Here is a 23,324-nt window from a genome sequence, read left to right as displayed (position 1 = left end):
TTTATCACTTTAAGATTTTCATTGTTGCTTGGCATTCAGAATAGTAAGTATTGTGCCATCCTCTTAAGTGACTGGGTAGAGAATAAATATTGTTTCTCTGTGCCTGCGAATATGTATATTGTACTTCTTTTTGTAAGCTGCAGCTTTTATTACATTTATTTTTTTCTCCCTGCAACTTCTAAAACAAGAAAAGCTTCTCTTAAATATATAGTAAGTTATATATAATACAAATATCTCCATGCATGCATATCAAACCATAGAACTAGGAAGGAGGGGAAGGGATGGATGTATGGTTGGATGAATGGATGGAGAGAGAGAACAGAAGGACTGGAATAAAAGAATTATTTCCATCCCCATAGGGTCATATAAAAGCAAACAGGAAGCATTAGAAGACTATTCTTTCTTCGCTTCAATTTTTGAAACTAGCTGCTATGTTGTATCAAGAACAAGTAAATATTAAGAAAATAGTTGTCTCTTTCTTTAGTAGAACTTATACACCTCTCTATCCACTATGGTAATTTAGTTTATATATCTTCTGCATGTGAGCAACTCCCTTCCCCACTGATGGGAATCACGCACACTCAGAGAGGAGAGGCTAGACCCCTACATATTTTTAAAATCAGCCAGGGTATATTCTGCTGGCCCTTCAGATGACATCATGCCCTAGCTATGCTGCATCAATACTGAAACAGTTGTGCCTAAACAGAAGCAGCTGGTCCTTGAAGTCTTAGGTTGTTTTTTTTTTATACACTGTTCATTTTGATTCCTGAGAAAAATGTAATATAAATGGAATTTGTCAAGGTGGTAGGATAACACAGTTATTTCATACTTGTGGATAAAAGCTCTTGCATGTGATGATGATCATATTGTCACATAACAAAATCTCTCTGGTTCATGGAGTGATGGTGAGATTGGGTCATCTATTTTCCTTTACTTGTGTTTCATATTTTTGCATTATGTTGTAAAAATTCAGCAGACACAGGAAGGAAATTAAACCTAGCTGAACATTTCACACACAGCTCCTCTTTTTTTTCTTTCCCCCCATTGAAATTTACGTAGTTTGAAAGTGAATATATCATGTCACAAGATAAAAGGAAGTTAGTGTTGAAGATACCGAGGAGCCAAAATTCACTATTTTGATGGAGAGTCCAGTCCCCAAATATTTCACGTCTTCTGTTACCATTTGTGAAATCCACTAAACAGAAAAATAGGAACACACGTAAAAATACAAGTTCAATACGGATAGGAAGGACAGTCTAGAAAGTTTGCATTTCAATCGGATGAAACCACTGGACATAAAGCAGGTAAAACTAAATTAAGACTCCCTTCTTGGGGTATACTGATAATTTTTATGAGACTTCAGTTTTACAAGGGAAGCATGTGAGTCAGTGGCATCATCTATGGTGAGTTCAGATGTGTGCAACCCCTTTCAGTTCCTGAAATCGCACAGGTTTTGTTAGTCAAGTATTTGGCTTGGTTGGTCTGTTTCCTCAAGTGAATTATGAAAAGTCAGTCATGTACTTAGCGAAACAGCTTTGCATTCAGCATGTGAAATAAGAAGTGGTTAGCTTTAGGATTTGGAACTTTATACAATGTATTAAATTGCAGCAGGAATCTATTGATAGCTCATGCTAATAATAAAGTTAGCGTAGTAAAGATTTATATGTTCTAAGAAAGAGATAACTGTGATGACATACATAAAAAATTTCTGAGATGAGAACGTTAAAAAAGGACACACTGAAAATATTTCGTGAACTATGTAGGATACTCCTATTAAGCTTATTGAAAGCAAGCCATAAAATAAAAATCTGATTCAGGAAGTTAAAATGCAAGCTGCATATTTAAATATAAGATTATTATTTACATACCATTTTCAGTTGTGTAAGGCATAAGGCCATCTTTTTGTATCATTCCACTAGTAACATTCAGAATGTGTTTCAGTTATGTGTTGCACTTGGGACAAAAGAAATTTGTAAGCATATTATATCCTTTAATTGCAAAGATTTAAAAGTGGTTATACACTTCAAAAAATTCAAAGGTGTGGTACAGTTTGTGTGCCCATTCAGGCTTGATGTTTTTGTAAGATCATTAGCACTCCTGGTTTGCAACAGTTGCCTGGAAATGCCTTGAAAGAACCAAGTAATACTCTCATGGTTTGTGATAATTCTTTCAGATACTTGAGCGAGAAACATCTTCAAAACTTCCCTGGGCTATACATTCTTATCCAGAAGTGCAATGTCTAGGAATGTGCAGAAGTGAAAGCATATGTACAGCGTATAAAAGAAAGTGGATGAAAGATTTAAGTAAAAATTTTAAATATTATTTTCTAATACTTCCTCAAAAAAGAATTTTTTTAAAAAATAAAGTTAGGAAGTAGAAGTTAAATTTTCTTTTTTCTTTTTTGCAAACTGTTTAATTGCCCTAAAGATTTTTCCATTCAATTTGTTTTTACTTTTTGCTGATATTCCTTTTGAATATATACATATATTAGAGAGAGTCATTACCTAAGTATACAATGTCCAACTCTTCAGATTATGGAGAGCACCTCAAAGATAACTGGATAACTAAATTAATAGCATTGCAAAGTGAGAACTTCTAGCCACTTAAATCAATTTCACTTAAAAGCTCAGAAGCATTTTGCTATTAATTCCTGTACAATAAATAAGAAATAGCTACCTAAAGCACACAATTATAATTCCTGGATAATATTTGTTATGTATTGGTGTTCCATTTTGGACATATGATAAAAAGTCTGTGTGATTTGTTTGTGTTGTGAGTCATATAATCTGACTAGCTAGAGAAGCTTAGAATATTTTTGCTTTGAAAACTAAAATTAAATTATTTTTTCAGTACTATTTTCTCAATTAATTCAGAGTTCTACCTTTCCCATAGCCTATAGAGTCTTGTGAACTTATTATCTTTTTTTTAGTCATTTTATTAATCATATTACTAGTATTGTGTTAATAATATTATTAATCCTATTATAACTAGTTAGAAGTCTAAAACTTGTAACTCTCGTTATGTTCTAAAAGAAAATAACAAGCTTACATGGAGATAAATAACATTGGCTGATCCTTCTTGTTTCCTTTAGAGGTATCTGATACAGCTTAAGACATTGCTTTTCCAATGCAATTCTAGTTAATCAAAGGTTTGACTATATTCCCCCTGTCCTGTACATACACAAAACTCCAAACTGTTGACAGTGGGTGGCTTTGCAAGGGCGGGGTTATGATACAAACTGCTGGTTACCAGAGGCAGCAGATGATGTCAGGAGCAAACACAGTGCTGCTTTGACTGAAGGAGGGTTTTTATCCATGTCACAGCTGCAGCCCTCCATTGTAGAATGCATCCTGTAGCATTTCGTGTTAAGGGTTGACTAAATCCAGCTTCACCATTCCTACATCATCTGTGCCAAGGTCAACTCAAGTGTAAATATCCTTCTGCCAGAAAGGCTGGAATATCTTCTGAGATCTTTCACTACACACTGCTATTCCTTCTAAGTTAGGGTCAAGATAACCAGAAGATTCAGGAGTCCCACCTCACGCATGTCTTTTCAACACAGGGCAGAGGAAAGCAAAGCAGAATCCTGGCCCTTAATGTTAATGACCCAGTAATTCTGTTTGCCTTTCTAATAATTATACAGTATTGCTTTTGAATAGTCAAGCTCCACTGAGACTAGATTTTTTAAAAACGGCCTTTTTTCATCACCTTCTGAGCTACAAGTAACATGACTCATCAAATCAACCTTATACATACCTATATCTCTGATCTTTTCCCCAAACAAAGAAGTCTTTCTGTCTTTCTTTTCTTGGAAGCACTACACTTGTGAAAACCACGTTTTCTTCCATTCTTCACCAGCCACTCCCTGAATTAGCTGTTCATCCATTTCTGTTTCTGTATACTTCAGATGTCCTTTCTTCTAAAGGCAAGATGTTCAGGCTACATCTTGTTGCAAGAAGGCAATGAAGAGTAAATAGGAAAAGAGACCATATTAAAAATTATGTCAGTGGTCAGAAGCAATGTCATAAGCTTCCTTTTGAACAGAAAGACATCTTTTCCAAATAATTTTTTAGATGGAAAAGAGAGAGAAGGGAAGAAGATAAGTTCCTGTGAGAACTGTGCACTTGTTGTCTTTGTAAAGTGAATTCTCTCTGTCTCAGAGGAGGTCTGTCCTGTGAGTGAGGAGAAAGGGCCTATGGCCCCAGTGGTTAGATTCCCGAGGGATCTGCTTCCCAGACTCATATGTGAGTTCTGCCCCAGCAGATACTGACTTTGCCTTACAAAGAGATAGGTATGGTTGGTCCTCGAAGCCAGCACTGAAGTACAGGTGCTCAGGGAATGATCCTGAGCTGCAGATGAGACATGCAGGTGGGAGAAAGGAATAGTTATTTCCTGTCCAAAGAGGACAGCAATGACATAGTTTCATCTAAGAGTCTGTGTTGGAGAGGACATGCAGAGGTGAAGGTCTGGAAGGTGAAGCTTAGAGCAGTTGGCTTCATTTCTGGCTCTCACCTTTAAGAGCCAAGAATTTTGTGGTCAAAACCACTGATGAAACAGGAGCCAGATGGACCTTCTGCCTTCAGTAAGTCTTGTTGAGAAGCCTTCAGTAAGTCTTGTTGAGAAGCTACTGTCAGATCTTAAGGAGAAATACAACCATCTTCTCTGTTAGCCTTAGGGCATGCTAAATCCCTGTTTCACCTCAGTACTGGCACTATTGAAATCTGTGTTTCTTAAGCTAGGAGACAGCATCAGTAACAATATGTTACCACGTTTTCCTTTCTCTCCATGTGTGCAGAATAAATTGATTCTCAGTGTACCTATTCAGAGGAATAAAGCAAGAACTTTTTGCTTTGTCTTTCTGCTACTATAGTAGGACTATTAATTGCTCAGGTTTGTCTTGACATTTTCTCACAAAGTGAGCGTGTGTGTGTGTGTGTGTTTTCCACAAGATGGGAAAGGTGATCAAGCCCCATGAATAAATTTAAAAACAAAATAATACCTGCTCAGGGTGACTTATAAATAAATATGAGGCAACTATTGGTGCCAAGTGTGATCATGCCACTTGATTGCTAGTTAAATCAGTCCAGATTTAAACATGTAAACTCCTTGATTTGTATGGAGCAAGACATCTGTAGGTGGTTTATTAAAACCTGCTGATGTCTCCAGAACTAAATTTGTGCAGATATAGGCCTCTGGGTAACTGTATTGAAAAAGCAGAGACATACTTTTTGTCTGGTTACCTGTCTTCCAGCCCTGTACAGGTGTGCTTGAATAAATTAACATCAGTTACCTATGATGAGCCACTGCATACATTATCAAGGGAGGTGAAGATGTGAGAAAGCTGCTACCTGCCTCCTGTTATCACCTCCTTGACACAAAAGCACCCATTTTTTCATCATCCTACTATGCTTGGAATCTTCTACAGATAACTTTTTAGAGAATTATTTTCTATAAATGCACTCAGCTCTAGGAACAGATAGCTCCAAGATATAAGATATTTTACACCAGTCCATGACAACTATTACTGTATTTCCCCTAATATAATTAGCTGTTATATACAGCTTGAATTTCCTCCAATAAGAACAGGGCAATCAGGTTTTAGGACATTAGGTGTTTGATGAACCATTTGCGAAGAGACAAAAGGGCTATTTTATATATTTTTAAAATATAAACATATTTACACCTATACTACTGTTTCTGGACATGATGCAGTTCATGAAGAGACTAGCTGCATATCCAATATAATTGTATGAACCATTAGGTTTTCTCTTGCAGAGTCACTAAGATGTGTGTCATTGCTAATGTTCACATAACTCTTCCTTACCCAAGAGAACCCGCATCATAAAGAAACATTTTGTGCCACCCCTAACACAGAGCTAACTTCTTCCATGAGTAGTCATGTTGAACACAGACTGCCTGTCATATTGCGTACTCACCAATGTGAACAAGAGAAGCAGAATTAAAACTAGAATGCATAGAACTAATTTCTTCATAAGATTTTTATTATTTAAAAGAAAAGAATAAATTAAAACAAGCCCTAAAGAGGCTACTTACATGAGTAAAGATTGCAGAGTCAGCTCTGGCATGGAGGGAGGTTTTTTCCAACTACACATATCCATTTGTTTTGGGTTTGAGTTGGAGGTGATGGTTGTATTTTAAAATGATCTGCTGCCTTCATTATCTTGTTCTCCTTTGGTACAAAAGATGGTATCACTTTGACAGTGACAGTACAGTTTCTTGTGCAGTTCAAGAAGTCTCATTTTTGTGTGAACTTGCAAAATAAGTCAAGGACTTTTCAGTGACCTGAAAAGTTTATTTAAATAAAGTGCTACACCAGGATTAAGATAGGTGGTAAGCATAAGTAAAGCATTGAAAGTACTAGCCAAAAGCAAAACATGCATTGAGCAATATTTTCCCCTGGTACGTGTTGTGACAGATAGTGTAAATGTTTCATTTGTTTTGTCCAAGTGTCCTGCGCAGGTTCTGTGTGTTTCATGTTCGGTGAAAGAGATTATTTGGGAAGACAGTACTGGGAACATGAATGCTTATTCATAATATCCTCGTTGCCCCTAGGTTCCTAGGAAATAACTGGAAGAACCGAAACTCTTCTCCAGAGAGCAGGAGAAAATTGAGTCTTTTCTACTTATCTGAGTAAATGTAAAGCTGTTCCCCATGTACAGAGATGTCCCATCTTCCCTAGAGTCTTTTGGAAGTGGGGTAAACAAAACATCTACCTACGTTAGTTCCTGCAGAGAAAGGCTCTAGCTGTTCTTTTAAACTTAACAACAGAAGACTGTAAGATTTCTGCTACAGTGGGGGAAGCTGTACCTTACAGATACAAGATAGCACCAGGGCACTAATCCCAAAAGCCTGGATGCGTGAAAAGAACAAGACACTGCAACCTGAGAGATGTAGTACTCTCAGGCGGAGGAGACTGGGGAGAAATAATGAAAGGGGGAGGGAGACACATCTCTGGCAGGAATAGCGGTGTGTTTACTGCCCTTTGGAGTTACAGCTCTTGATGAGGGAGAGAGACCCTAAGTGGGCAGGTAAACGTTGTCGTATATACATACATGATACATTCATTTGCCAGCTGTGCTTGTCTGTCTGAAAAGAGAAACTGTCACCTGAAGAGGCAAACTTTACATCAGCTCTTATGGCCTAACCAAAGATTACTTGTGGATGAAGCCATTTTCTTCTCCCCTTAATGATGATGATGGTCCTCCTCCTAGATATGAGACATTTCATTCATTAAAACATGAACTGACTGACTGTGCTGGGGCATATCCAAATTAAAGTTAAGTTTACCTGAAAGTAAGAAAACTGGTGAGGCAAGTCCTAGAAATGACCTAGGAAAAAAATAATCCAGAAGGGGAAAAAATTGCTAGGTATGGATGACTACAAATAGCTACAACACTGTTTTGGAGGATAGTGTGCCAGCCCTGCCAGTGTATCTAGAGGGAGGTAGACATTGCCCACAGTTGGCCTCATCCCAAAGATACAGTCATTCCTAGGGTTTATGAGGTCACAGGGTATTTTTTGAAGTAGAATTACGTAGCACGCAATCAGTATAGTAAAACAAAGCTCATTTGGGTTGCTATTCCATTGCTTTTTGACAAGATAAGTCTTAGTTGGTGTTCCCAAATTGATTGGTTATGAATTACAGAGAGCCTTTTGCTGTAGCCACCAATGTCTGAGACAATGGCCTGAAGGCAGATTTGCAACAAACAGGTGAGACGGGAGTGTTTTGCTCTGGAGTATGCCTTAGTAAAAAGATGTTACTCAAAAATATTTGGCAATGTGTGGGCCCTGGGGGAAAGAAAACCCAAAACCCAACCTCCCTAAATCTGGGACACCTTTTCATGGTTATACAAGTTGCTAGTGGTTAGGAAATATGACAGGGAGTAATAGCAAATTTGTAAAGTAGAGCCTATAATTGCAGGAGTATGCTGTGCAGTTACAAACAGTTAAGGGGAAAGAAAACCAGACTGCTGACCACTTATCTAAGGGTGATCCCGAAGGAAGAGATGCAGAGTTACCAATGAGAGTTAAATACTCAACAGTGTCAAGGAGAGACTATGTACTGTACAGGCACTGCATGTGTACTGCAAGACACTGTGCACGGCTTTTCACTACCCCTTAATTCTGACCTGCAGTACTCACAGTCTTCTGTTCTTTGCCTCTCTTCAGGAAAGATGGCCAGTTGTGCCACACATCGTGTACCAGCATGCATGATATTATGCTCTAGGTACTACAGTAGAAACCACTTATTTACATCCAGCAGGTACACATAAAACCTTTCCAATGGCACTAGAGATACCTCAGATGGTGTGTTGGGACCTGAGGTAACATGGGAATATCTCAGATGCGATACCACTTATGGCTCTTCACATATTGACCTTTTAATGGCAAGCACTGGATGTTTCCTGTCAGAAGTTTTGAGCCCACCACTTCTAAAGAAAATGTAAGGTTTTTAGTGGTGCTTCCTACTTCCCAGCAACATCTTTTAAATGCAGTTTGCCTTGTGCTAAGCAAGTTGTGTGTTTGGTTCTTGTTTTTTTTTTTTTTTAATTAAGAGCTCATTTTGCACTTAAGCTTGCCCTAAAAAGCATTACTTAAAAAGAGCTGTCTAAGAAATAATTTAGAATTTTTGCCATAAGGCACCTGCAAGCTTTGTATAAACGGGCCTGGAAGACAAATGAAAGAGTTTTAGATTTGCCAAAAATGTACACTGTCATAAAAAAGAAAGGATTGCAGGACTTTGTTGGCATTGTGTATAGATGTAAAGTGGTTCATTTTGTAGGGGGGAGAGCGGGGGGAGAGAAAGAAAGGATGGGATTGTAATAAGAAGATATTTTTTGCTGTCACTTTGTTTTTGCTTTTTTTTGGAAGAGAAAGGAAAAAAAAAAAGCCCCAAGCTGTATGTCCATGTCAAACTATATGAGTCTGAAACATAAGCTGTAAATTATAAGTTTTATAAGTTGTTATTTCCAATGTTACCAATTTTGATTCTAGTGCTTTACAAACTTTATTGCTTATTTTGTTAACTAGGGAAAAGTGTTACTCGCTTCCAGTTCAATACATTTTTTTTCCTTTCTCTCCCTCTTCCTCCCTCTCCTCCTCTGTCTCTCACCTGTTCTTTCTTATGCCAAAATAAAAAAGCAATTACCCTTCAGCCACTTACAACTGAAAATACAAACGGGACATAGTTAATTTTGCTGCCCATAATCTTACATTGCACTTTTGTGTTTAAGGCACAAAATGTGGAAATAAAAATAGCCCAAACATGTATATATGTGTGTGTCTGTGGATGCACGTACTGAAAGAAAGACCTATATATAGCTGCGTTGGTAGATAAAGATCTAAAAATACAATGGATAAAAAGAGAACTTGGATTCCCACTCAGAAAAGGTAAATGAGCCCTTGTTTCAAGAAGAAGATGCATGGAGATGATACATAATGCAAGACTGAGAATCAAGATTTCGTGAGGGGAGGAGGCAGACCCTGGCAGGAAGGATAACAGATCCTGTGCTGGACATCTCTCAGGTCTGATAGCCAGATAGGGGAGCAGCACTAATTCTGCAGCCTTTTTAGTCTGTTCTGTCACAGAAGGGGCACTGCTGGGTCAGTCAGCTCACTAGTAATTGTGTTTTACAGACTTCTAAAGCAATTGGCTCAGTCAGTCCCAATTCAATAAAAGTGGAGAGCGAGAGTGAGAGCACTTTTGTTCTATTTTTTACTTGAAATTATTTCATTCAGCAGTCTGTCTTTTTTATTACCAGGATTTGACATTAGCACTCCAAGCTATATTAGCATCCATTTCAGCAGTTCAGTAATGGTATTAAAAAAACACTTAACTTCAACGGTGAATGGTTGTATGACAGTACCATAAAAATCCACATTAAAAAAAAACTTACGTATTTGTCCCTGCAAATTATTTTTCACTTGTTTAACCACTTCAAAACTACACTCTCTTGACTGGTGTTAGCAAGAGTTCTAGCAGCAGGGAAGGCTTGTAAAGGAGCTGAGAAGCAATTGCAGCAACAATGGCATATAGGGAAAAATGAAGACATTTAAATAAGAAGAAAAATGTAATAGGAACATGCAAGCACACATACATGCACAAGACAGACCTCTCATTTTGGGTGGGTGCCTGTCATTCATCAACTGAAGTAAGATTTTAAACTCAAATCACTCAAGGTAAAATCTTTGGCATCTTCCACATTTCTGGGATTTAATTTTGAACCCAGCACTCTCAAAGCTTGGGACGGCAGCCTAACTATCTTGGCACTGCAGCACACTCATAAATGACTGCATTAGGTTCTAAATTTTGATTAAACATTCTGTAATTAATCAATGGTAGACATGAAGCAGTTGGCAAGGTCCAGAGCTGCAAAATGTTTAAGACATAAAACATTACAAAGTAATTAGAATGTGCTCCTTCAAGAGAAGGATTGCCTTCAATAAAGAGGTAAATGATAGCATCATGTTTATTGTGGACGTAGGCAGCCAGTGCAATATGATAAACTGCAGGAGATACACATATCAGTAATCATCCACATTATTAGTGTCATTAATCATAATTCTAAAAATATGACAGCAGCAGCCAACTTTTTGACCAATTTTGCCTCTGCCTGTTGGCCGTTATAACTTCGCTAATAGACTGCAGAGCTCCTGTGCGTGGCAGTTTGCATTGAGAATGGAAGGTTAATTATATTTGAGCTGCTGATTCCTTCTCTCCTCGGAAAAGACTGAGCACTTTGACAATCCCAGGAGCTCACTGCTGTTAAACCAGTAAAAGTACTTTATTGAAATTTTCTTTGTTGGTCAGGAATGAGTAGATGTTTCAAATGAGATATAAGCGCCAGGCTGGGACGGCCGCTAATGTTTCTTCCAAAATAATCCTTGGACAGCAAGCTGAACTCATACTTCCCTTAGATATCTTTGCACAGTCTCTTGTGGACGGGTAAAAAGTTGAGAATTTAATAACCGCTGACAATAGTATGTATGGAATAATCTCAGAGGATTGAAATTACTGAGGAGTTGGGGCATTAGTGAAGGGAGGTTATAGGATAATCAGCTATCAGTTGACCTGAAAGGGGTACTTATTTAGTAATGTAAAATTACTAATAGAGGAACCCTGTTGAAGTGCCACATCGTATTTGGTTTTATACTTCCTCTGGTATTATATAAATAAAACCAGCATTTTCAGACAAACAAAGCAATGGGAATGAGAATTACCATTGGGTTGTGACCAAAAGAAATTATTTACATATTTGCTGTGGAACCTGAAATCATACAACACTATCCCTGGATCTGAGGGTTTATTATGAATTTGAACTTATAATGCAATCAGGAAAGAGTCTATGAACCTTCTAAGCAAATCATGAGAAAATGTGTTGTGGTGCATCAATATCTGGGAGAAAAGAATTAGTTTCAAAGCAGAATTGGGGGAAGCTAGCTGTTCTCACTGAGTTTTATCTGTTTAGCATTTACATCGAAACTCAGTAAAATTCATGAGTGGGATGCTGAACTGAAGGGACTCTTTGCAGAAAATCTTGCAAAATTGTCACATTTTACATGGCTGTTGTAACAGTAAAATAAAATGAAGGATTAAAACTTCTGATTACAAAACTTGGATCATGTAATATTTAGACGATTTAGGTTTGAAAAGAAATCTTAATTCATGCAGTTTGGCAACAGATTCTATCTGGATGTTGCCTCAGTACTTCTTAGGGGGAAATACATCTTGTGTGAAGGACCAGCAAAATACTTCAACACACAGGTCATGAGGACCTAATGCATGACTGCTGTGCAGGGCCTCGTGTGAATCACCTGCACAGGGATAAACTTTTCTGTAGAGCATGTGTAGATTGTAGAAACAGCTTATGGCAGTTGGACTGATTGTCAATGGTGCTGAGCACCATTGTAATTTCCATCGAGGACTTTGTCATACATATGATGACGTTCTCATGCATGTAACATTGCTACACTGAGTTAGTTCACTTAGGAAATATTCCGTTAGATAAATCTTTTTATTCTAAACTTTCTCAACCAGTCCGGATATTAGACAAGAGTGCTGGCTATTTTGTAATGAGTCTGTTTTGCTTCCAGGCAGCTAGTAAAGTGAGAGGTTGAAGTGTTGCAACACAATTTTGATCGTTTCTGAGTAACTTTGGCAAGTTCGCCAGTGGTTGTGCTTTTTGTTTGTAATATCCTTTGATCTTTAATGGACAACAATAGTAATATATTAAGAGTGCGACATGACCTCGATGCTTCTGAGCATACACAGCTGTTGTGAAAGTGTAATTCTGTTCACACCGTAAGGACCGTCTCACTAAACACCTCAACAGGTATGTACTGAATTACTGGGCCTTTTGAGAATCCTGAACCTGTCAGATTTTACATTAAAAATTATTTGGTAGCAAACATTGCCATCAGATATCAGTTCCACATTTAACCTGAGTATTTGCTTACACAATCGGCTATCCTGCCTCCCCAAATGCCATCTTGGCATTAACATTTTTTATGCATTCCACGATGATGACAGATTGTTTTCTGACTCTAACTGTGGATTAAGTATGCAAAAGGCATGTTTGCCACTGCCAACAAACCAATAATTCTCACTAACGTCTTCAGAGTTACAACATTTATAAAGTTGCAAAGTGGAGTAAACAAACCATCTGTTTGGCTTTACCATATATGTCATGCTCTCTTATTAGCATATTACGATTCATTTAGTAAACAAATTTCGTGATTTCGTTCATGTCAAAGTTAGAGGGAGCTTGAAGATGATTAACATTCCTGGGACAGGCACATTAATACATTGCTTCCTCTGCAAAGTTAAATGGCTTCTCAGGAGAATCACCCCTTGTTGACAAGATGAGACTGTCAATTTTGTTTGCCTGCCACATTAGGGGCCGTAAGGGGATGGGAAGCTCTGAGAAAGAGGAGCAGTGTAGGCAGCATAATTCACTGCGAATTGAAAAAAGAAGTCTAATTCTGATAAATGGTCGACCCCAATACATCCTACCTGTTATTACAACAGACGTGCCGTATCTGTGCAGTAAATTAGTTAAACCCCTAAAGAGTTTGATGGGAGCTTATCTTCAAGTGAATAATTTGAGTGTAGAGGGAGCTGTCTTCGTGACCAGTGTGAGTGATTTGTTTCATATTGAAAGGGATTGAAATGACTGGGTTCCACATCTTTAATTTGCAAGAACTTGCTTGTCCTTTATTTCCTGCATTTAATAAGCACTGTTTTTTTACTTTTTTTAATAGGTGCTGAACTGTATTTTACCTTTTGGATATTCTTCCTATGAAAGGTTAATATTTTTCAGATTCTATGCAATTTAAAGCCTCAAGAACTGATGTTATTACCCAAACTGTTCGTGTAGAAATGCCGTGGTTTCATTGGGTAGTATAGTATTTTGTCTTCAGTCATTGTTCTAAAGTCTAGCCCCTATCCCTACATTTAGAGGCAAACGAAACACGATCAAATACATGGAAGCGCTAGTGCACAGACTGGAACCTTTGCCCCCTTCAGATAAATGTGGATTTTATAATTTAGGTCAAACCTTTATTATCTTTGCTTAGATTTATGGATTTTTTTTTCTTTTTAATTGGAAAAAAACCCCAAAACCCTGTATCAAAGACTGCTGAGAGTGTGGCAAAATTCGAACAGTAACAGAAAACAATTTCTTTAATAGTTTCCATTACTAATTAAGTTCCAGGAACTGTTTTATTGTTGATTCTCTTAAGTAAATGGGGGAAATGATTTCTGCTTCCTTCTTGAAGTAATATCTGAATTAAGGCCATATCTTTTCTCATAAATATGTACATTGTTATATTTAGCCAGAGTCTTACTTTCTGGTTCTTTGATTTTAGCTGTATGAAACTCAGCACTTTCAGTCTGCAGAGATTCTGAGAAAGCATAGAATTCTGGGTTTACTTTCCGTTATGTTCACATATTCTGAGCCTTTCCATGAGTTTCAGGCTTAAATAAGCAGGAAAGGAACATGAAACTGAGGTAAGACCACAATACTTTGCCATATTAGCAAATTGCGTTAGCAATGAAAATAGTGTGAAATTTTTAAACAAAACCATGAATCTTTTTTGACAGCCTTTGAGGTGAAGAGAAACAAAGAGAACTTTGCTTTAACATTTCATTATAGGTAAAAACATAGGCTGAGTATTGAGCTGAAGATAGGTGTGGAAAAAGTCTCATGGGAGGAATAATGAAAGTTTTATTGTTTATGATATTTTAAACCAGATTGACAGAGCTTAGTTTTAAACTAAGTATAGCAGGAGCATAACTTGTATGGGGCCTGTACAACCTGAGCAATTACATCCATATCCAACTTTAATAAGAGTTTTGCCAATCTGTATGTAAACCACCAGTCAAATGTGTCCTGGCCTTTGATTTTGTAACAGAACCTTCTTCAAACTGATGAATATTGTGTGGTTTCAGGTTTTGTAACCCAATATTAGCTTCTGTCTTCTTTAAAAAAAATAAATCTACTATTACTTGGAAAGAACAGAATTTAATAGAAAATAATTTATTGTTGACTTTTAATGCATTAAGTCTCCAAGTATAATTTTATTGTATTACTTAATGCTGGTATCACTTAATGCTGGTACTGTATCTTAAAGCAAAGCTGCCCAAAGACTGATGGCCCCCTGCTGTGACGTCCTATCTGTGAGATTTCTTTGCCGTGTTAGAATGATAGGGCTGGGTGGTATTACTTTGGCAAATCATGTGTTTGCCTGAAAATACATTTTCAGAACATTTGAAGTGTAAGAGATTGGGATATTGTTTTATCTGGAAGCATGGGAAGAAAGGATGTGGTGGGAGACAACTGGAAATGTTGAAATTATTAATTTCTGAATTTTAATGAACAATACAGTGCGTTTTGGTGTTTGAGTGAGATTTTCATCAGGGAACTTTGTCGCTTCAGTCAGCCAAGGAGGAGCAAGGGGCCAATAGCTAGGGCATTTAACTGGGAAATAGGTTGGCTTGGCCTTTCTCTCGGACTGCATCAGGGACTGGAAAATGGGTTTTGTTAGTCCCTAACTGACTGCCCTAACAATTATGCTGCTTTTTCATTCTCACTCTCTTTTTTTCTCATCCCCTTAATATTTAAGTGCAATTGTATTTTTCTCTTGCTAAAAAATTAAGAAAATAATGCTTTATGTTTCATTTTCAACATCCTGCCCTGCCCCAGACTGTGAACAGCACATTCAACCCAATTTTTCATGCAGTTAGTTTTATGCTCTGTATAATACTTGAATTTAAACAAAGAGTACTCTTCATCATCCAAATTCCCTAACTCTGCTGTGCGCATCAGAGATGAGGTTTGTCCTAGTGCAGATAGGACTGCAGCCATGGGTGCATCCAGAGTTGGCCTTGAGTCAGGCATAGAATTCATGCCAATTTTTATGCCAGAAAAATTCTCCTCTCTGATAAATTCCTCCTCATTCACTTCAAAAAGAAACAAAAAGACTGACTAAATAAAAATAAACTAAAATAAAGTGGCCTTTACATTTTTCCTTCCAACAAATGGATAGTAAATTAACAAAATCAGATTTATTGGCAGGTGTAGAAAGAAACTGCTGAAAAGAACCCAGTCTGGATTTATGAGCTGTGTAAATGGCACACACGTTTAGTTGACCATATTTCCTAGGCATATAATCCCCTTTTTTCTGTTGACGCATAGTGCATCTTGCACTAGAGGAGTTTGCTAGTAGTAGGTGGGGTGGAACTGACAATGAATTCTGATTATGGAAAAATACTTCCATGAACTTCACAAGGGAAGGAAAATACTACTACCAGAGGGATCATGCCCATAGTCAGAGAGCTGCTGTAGTTGCTGTAGCACTCTGCATTGCACTGCTGCCAAAACTCCTGTCTGAAAGGGCAGTGGTGAATTGGGAAGTGACATACCCTTGCCACTTCACCACAACCACAGATTTCACGTGTATCATCAGTATCATTATCATCCTTACAGCAACACTGGCCCATTCTTTAGATCATTGAATTCAGAAGGCTGAATTCACTCTGGTGAGGACTTACCACACACTTTTGCCCAGCATATGTCTAATTCATGAACAGTAACTTGAAAGAAGCATGTTAATTTTGTGGAAAAATCAGGCATTCTGGGCCTCCTAAAATAAACCAGTTTGCTAAAACTTCCTTGCCACAACAAGTTAGATCTCAAAACATCTTGGAAAAATACTCTCCTTGTTTTTAAGGGCACATGACATGTAGTACAGAGCTAAACAGATGTTTGGACATTCTTTTGCACACATAGTATTTTAAATTCTCAGAACTAACCCTTTTCACCATCCCTTGTTGCCTAGGATGGGATAGATCTGGTAACTGGAGCTGAGTGAGATATGTCTTTAGTTAAGCTATTTTGACCCAGTATTTCTGCCTGGAAGACTTCATTCACCAGTTGTCTTTATGCCAGGATCAAATCTAATTTTGGTAGTTGTTGTACAAATAAGCAGTCTAAGAAGTTCAGAGTCATTCAAAGGATTTTATTAGGTCAAATATTTTATGTTTTCTATACATTTATATGCCTCTGCCATTCATTTAGGTGTTTCAAGTTTTTTTCCCTGCAGATACAGCAGCAACTGCAGAGCAAAGGACACCAGAGATGGCCTCAAATTGGCTAGCTCAGGTATGAGGAATAATGGAGCCATGGCAAGCTGAAGCTCAGCTGGTTTTAGTGTGTCTTCCTTTGTGATTTTCCACCTGTTTGATGGCAGTGTTCATACACTGGCGTAAATCAGTCTGCCCAAGCTGTGCCTCAGCTTATCCAGGGAACATTGTTTACATGTACCTGGGAGCAGTATTCAGAGGAGGAAGGGGTAGCAGCATTGTAAATCATGTCAGGGAACAGAACAGCTGAAGCAAGAAGCTGCAGGTGCCATGGGAAGAAGCAGATGAACAGATGACAAGGTGGCTAGCATTGGCTGAGGACTGGTAGAGGACTTGCTAGGATTTGGGAGTGACAAAGCAGGGGAGAAAGAGTTGGTTAGGACGGAATACTTCAATTTGGTATGGAGAAGCGGGTCTGGGAATTACTGGAGCAATTTAAGATGGCTGAATGAGTACATTTTCCAAGAAAAAAAGTAAGGAAGATCAGCATTGGATGAGAGGAGCAAAGAAATAGTTAAGTTTATCAAGACAAAAGACAGTATGGGCTTGGCCAATATTTGTAATGATACTTTTCTCGTGTCTCTCTGACTGCTGTTCGCAGCTACTAGGTCAGAGTACAGGTGGTTGGCCACATACCCTTCTGCCTTTCCAGCTGAATAATAGTCTTCGTAGCTTCATAGCAAATCATGCTTCATTTCTTCCCCTAAACTCAAGCCTATTCTATTTGGCAATTGCCAGTGCTTGCCTTTTCCCAGAACATCTCCCTTCCTGGTCTGTACTGCTTCTCTTTCTAGTCTGCCTTTATCCATACTCTTCTTCATTACTTCCATTCTTTTGCTTATGGATCCATTATTTGTAGTTGTCCTTACATACATGGGCATGTTCCTCCTACACAGAACTCCCTTGTCATCTTTTCCCAAAGAAAGCTTGGGAAAGCTGCTGCCAGCGCTGAGAAACGCCTTTTTTATGCAGGGCACTGTTCAAGCAGCACCCTGCATGGGGTACTCGTTCTGCGGCTCAGGGTGCAATGTGTAGCAGATGGGAAAGGGGTGCATGGTCAGGCTCCAAGCGCTGTAGACTGGTGGTGTGTCTGTGAAAACATACTTTTCTTTTCCTCCTATCCCAACAATTGTTCAGCTACTGGACATGTGTGTTGCTAGTACTTTCAGCACACAGTATTCTTAATTCTGACATGGTTTTAGCCTCTGTGACTTTGGATTTGTCATTAGGTTTCGAAAATTAGGCGTCCAAATAAACGAACTTTTTCTCACAATTTGTTCCTCTCATCCGTACCAGAATGTTTTTGCATATGTTATTTAGGGAGAGTATTAAACACAAGTGAAATAGATTAAGAAATGAATGTAAAAGAATCAATTCTTTTGAACTGTGGTTGCATAATGGAAATCGACTGCTATGAATGAACCTATGTTCAGAAGTTATGAACAGCAGAGCTAATGCACTGCCATGAGTTCATCTTTATTATTGCATTACACCTGAATCAATTGATAAAGTAGCTTTTTTTTAAGGTTAGGAATGGCACTTAATTGAATAAAAGTCAATGTAATTATATTAGGAGAATCCAACAGTACTGCTGACAGCGGAAAAGGGACACTACTGAGCAGAGTGCCAGAACTGGTCCGTACATTTCTGCACATCGTTTGCCTGACAGATATTATGGGCTGGTACATACTTTAACTAGATTACTGATTGCCACTGCTGTAAGTGAGAATTGAATAAGGGAGGCATCTCTTCTTATCAGAAGGGTTTGCATCCTTACACTGGTTTTTCTCAGAATGGCCTCTGTCCATCTGGGGCTCAGTGGCCCCTCTTTAACATGGTAATTTATTCTTATCTCTTCATTCAGTGAATGCTGGAGTTATTTTCACTGCATGCCTGGCTGCTGCTTTCCTCTGCAGCAAACGAAGGAAACAGTAAGCACAAATGTGTGGAAACATCAGTTTCAGTTGTCCTGACTAGTTTCTACACTGCAGCAAATTTCCATACCAGGGGATTGAGGAGGGGAGAGAGGGAGAATCATAAGAAGTAAACACATGAGCACTTTATAAGTACTTCACAGTTAGCGTTTTGATGATAAGCATAAATGTGCTTTTATGGTCATGTAATAACACTGGTCAGTGTGGACAGGCCTCCACAGTAAGCATTTCCTGTACTGCACTTAGCAACTTACCTGGAGTTGTATGCCATCTGACACCAGGAAGGCAAGGGACTGTCAGGACTACCGTTTATCATTCATGTATGTGCACACTGCATGCATCTGTGCAGAACTCATTTGTGGATGATAATGGGGATGCTGTGAATATGCTTTGATTAATTTGCTCTATGTTTTTCCTATTGTGTGGTTGAGTCAGTATCCATCAGGACAACAGTATAAGTGAGATTACAGCTGACAAAAACCAGTTTCACAGTCAAGACTTTTTTTAAAGTCTGTATTTTATTGGTTTCAGATATTATTTTCTTTTGTCTTTTTTTTTTTTGTAAACCAGATATGTCTGGATTGGAATGTGAATTTGTTCTCTCTCTCTCTCCTCCCCCTCCCCCTTTCTTTCTCTTTTCTCCTCTCTTTTCTCTCTCTCTCTTTTGTGATCTCAATTTAGCAAAAGATTAGAAAGCTGATCTTATCACAAGGTAAGCTCAGCATTCCTAAGTGCAGTGTGGGGATATGCATAATTACACTTCTGCGCCTCAAAAAAGCAATGGTGCTATACTTGCTTGTGTGAAAGGAGTATTTCCCATGTGGGAGAAAAACAAGGAATACTCTCCACTTTTTTCTGCCCTTGCCCATACCTCTCAACTGTCTCTCATTAGGAGAGAAATTTTCTGTTCTAGACCCCCCCTTACTGGAATAATTGCATCCCAAGCAGACACTATTCAATTAAACTGCAGTTCAGTATCAGTTTTACGGCAGAGAGCAGTTACCTGCATTTGCAGGTGAACGGGACAGATCGCTTCTATTGCTGTTTTAGCTATTTTTTCCCATAAATTATGTGCAACAGATAGATGAATTGTAAAGTAAGTGATAGAAAATTACAGAAATTAACTCCACATCAATTTAATCTTCCTACATTTGCATTTTTCTTATTTATCTGCATTGTATTGTTGTATCATGTTTGGGACTTCAGCTGGTTGAGAGGTATGTTTCAAAGGGTTTCTTAAAACAAAAGCTTCCAATAAGAAAATATTGCTAATAGCTATTGTTCCCCTTCTCCCTTTTTTGTTACGGTAGGATCTGAATGTCTGTAAAATATTTGATCATTGTTATGTCTTCCCATGCCAATTTTATATCTAGTGCTTTTTTGCAAATTAAAGTATTCCTATGTTAAAACGCTCTCTTTCTCTCTCTTCCCTCCCCCCGCCTTCTTTCTTTTCCTTCCTACATTTGGGCTCTGATCTGCAATTTATAATGGGCAGACAGACTGGTGAGTCTGCATGTTGTAAATTGCGGGTTTGGGTCCTTAGCTTGCAAAGATTGTTACGCAGTAGAACTTCGCTAATTCTTTTTTTACTGACTTGAAAATCCAGTCACCCTCCAAAGAAACTGAGTAAATATTTGTCGTTTCCTCAGCAATGGTGCACATTCTGAATACCAAACCCTAAAGTTTTCTGATACTGAAAACTTTATACTGATTTCTTATTATTAAGCACTTTGACAAAACGAGCATGTTCTGTGGTCAGAGGTCTTTGATGTCTGTCATGTTTGTCGGTTGCATTGTTAATTCAGAAAATGCAGTTTTTCAAAGAGGGTTTCCTGACACTACTGCAAATCAGTGAGGTTCTACTGCAATGGATGAATAAAATCAATGTCAAAAGTGGAGAATAGAATGCGGTATTGAAAACAATAGGCTGTTTTACACAGTTACTAACCCAAAGGCTTACATTGTTTCCAAATGTAGAGCTTTATTTCTTGAGAACAAAGGCCCAGATCCTGTAAAACACTTGAGAATATTTTAACTTGCAGCTCTTGGGGTCTGGTCTGAAGACCACTGATGTCAGTGACAGCTTTTCCAGTGTCTCTTCAGCACCACAGTGACGTGGTTTAGTGGGCATGGTGGTGTTGGGTTGATGGTTGGACTTGATGATCTTACAGGTCTTTTCCAACCTTAGTGATTCTGTGATTCAGCACATACCTAAACCAAAGCCCATGCCTAAGTGTTTGGATTGATTTGGGGCAAAATTCTCATTGCCATTAGTAGGGATTTTTTACTGGAAATTACACTGCTTGGGTCAGTCAGCACTGCGTCAGACACAGTACTGGGAAGAGTACAGGGAGGAGAGGCAGTGCCCTCCTACAAGGATGGAACCAGTGTGTTTGGCTAAGATTTTCAGAAACTTGCATGTAAATTTTAGACTTGTTCTCCTAAACCCTTCAAGTCTTCTCCATCTTAGTTTGGCCCAATTCTGAATCCCTTTATACCAGAATTAAATTATCAGAATCAAGACCTCTGACTATGTATCATTCAGTTACCTTTATTTTTTTGTCCTCCTATATTTTACTTACATAGTTATGTGAATACATATGTATAAAAAATATATTTATATGTATGTATGTATAAATATATAAAGATATGGATGTAGAGCTAGACATAGATACAAACACATGGATATTCCATATATTAATAATATTTTCTCCTGAAGTAAGGCTTTTAGGAAGGCCAGCAGGGATTCAGGAACCAAGAAGAGCATTTTGCATTTTCTGCTAGTGCAATTTATTATTTTGTAAATATCAAGTAAAAGGGCTGTAGCTGCTGCTGGGGACTAATGTTGAGGAGCAGTAGCTGAAAAGAAAAACAATATGGGGGGAGGGTTAATGTCCTTGTTTTGGTTTGGTTTTATGTCGCAATTTGTTCACTTATAACAAGACTGAATTTTCCAAGAAACATGGATAGGGGATATTTTTATGATAAATTATTGATAAATCAGAATATTGATTTGGTACTTGATGACTGTATGTTTAATCAAAAATACTGTACATTTTTCCTTTTCTCCCTTCCCTCTTCCTTTCCCAGACACAGTGCTAACATAAACCTGCACCGTAAACTGTTGACCAAAGAACTGGATGACATGGGCCTGGACACCTCACAGCCTTCTCTTAGTAAGGACCTCCGCGATGAATTTTTGGTGAAGATATATGGCGCTCAGCATCAGATGGGGCTTGACATAAGGGAAGACACCTCCTCGCCTGCTGGTACTGAGGATTCCCATATGAATGGGTATGGCAGGGGCATGTCGGAAGACTATATGGTCCTAGACCTGAGCACCACCTCCAGCATCCAGTCCAGCAGCAGTATCCATTCCTCAAGAGAATCTGATGCAGGAAGCGATGAGGGCATTCTCCTGGACGACGTCGATGGGGCAAGTGACAGCGGGGAATCTGCCCACAAAGCAGATGCCCCTGCCTTAGCTGTAGGTATGGGCACCGATGTCCCAGGATCCCTCATGTTCAACAGTGTTTCGGTGAGCAACGGAGGGATAATGTGTAACATTTGCCACAAAATGTACAGCAACAAGGGAACCCTCAGAGTGCACTATAAAACAGTGCACTTGCGAGAGATGCACAAATGCAAAGTCCCTGGGTGCAACATGATGTTCTCCTCTGTCCGTAGCCGAAACCGGCATAGTCAGAACCCCAACCTGCATAAAAACATTCCCTTCACTTCAGTAGATTAGTTCAAGGATGGACACAGCAAAATGCCAGCTCTCAGAGAGGGCCCACCACATCTGAACTGCCATATACAGTCTCCCTTTATATATATATATATATATATATATATAAAAAAATATACATATATATATAATCTTTTTCTTTTCTTTTTTAACAAAAGAAAGAAACACCAGGTGCTTTTTCCCCTTTGTTGGTTTTTTTTTTTTCCTTTTTTTTGGGATAGAAACAAAAAAAGTGGGATCTTTAATTTGGGGGGAGAGACCCTTCATGAAAAAAGCAAACAAAAAACAAAAAAAACCCTACAGAAAACTTGCAGTTGTCCCTAGTCCTTTTAGAATGTTCTTGGTCATCTCCAAAGAGACAATTTGTTCTACCCATGACTTTTGCCTGAAAAAAAAGAACAAAAAAACAACAAAAAAATTGCAAACAAACAAAAAGAGAAAAAAACCAATCTACTTAGTTGTCTTTGTGTCTTCTAAGCATTGGGGATAACGTTCTACTAAGCATGGCTGTTACACTTGTATATATATATTGAGCCTTGACAGGCCTATGATGTAAAACAATTGTATTGATGGTGGTTTAACTCTTATTTTTTTGCTTAATTTTTACAGTTACATTCAGCTGTTAGATAAGCAGGAAAAATAGTTTGCTGGCTAGTTCTACTCATTTATGTTAGCTTTAATGCACATTTTTAAAAGAACCACGGTCTTGTTTTAACTACCTGCTAGATATAATACAGAGGTGCTGGCATGCTTTACAGTACCTGTTCTGATACAGTTTTTTTGTCTTGTACTATTACATAAATCCAGTCATGCACTTTTTCGTACACTACAAGGGGATGTGTAATAATATCCATGCTTTTTTTTCTTAAACTATTGCCATATTTTCAGTAAGTGTCTTTAAAAAAATACACTTAGATAAAAGTGGTCTGGTCAGTATGAGGGCATGAATGCCAAACAAAGAGTATTAGTGTTTAGTGTT

General features: G+C 38.2%; 1 protein-coding gene across 1 annotated transcript in view; it reads left to right on the top strand.

Moving 5' to 3' along the window:
• BNC2 (basonuclin zinc finger protein 2) overlaps positions 1 to 22,348 on the top strand; it is a 232,588-nt gene extending 210,240 nt beyond the window's left edge. Inside the window, exon 5 of the mRNA XM_059834103.1 lies at positions 21,688 to 22,348. Within this exon, the coding sequence (XP_059690086.1) occupies positions 21,688 to 22,348 (661 nt within the window). The remainder of the gene's footprint in view (positions 1 to 21,687) is intronic.
• Positions 22,349 to 23,324: the final 976 nt, after the last annotated feature.

This window comes from Gavia stellata, chromosome Z (assembly GCF_030936135.1).
Source record: "Gavia stellata isolate bGavSte3 chromosome Z, bGavSte3.hap2, whole genome shotgun sequence".
In the NCBI taxonomy this organism is placed as follows: domain Eukaryota; kingdom Metazoa; phylum Chordata; class Aves; order Gaviiformes; family Gaviidae; genus Gavia; species Gavia stellata.
This window is presented reverse-complemented; position numbering and strand designations above follow the sequence as displayed.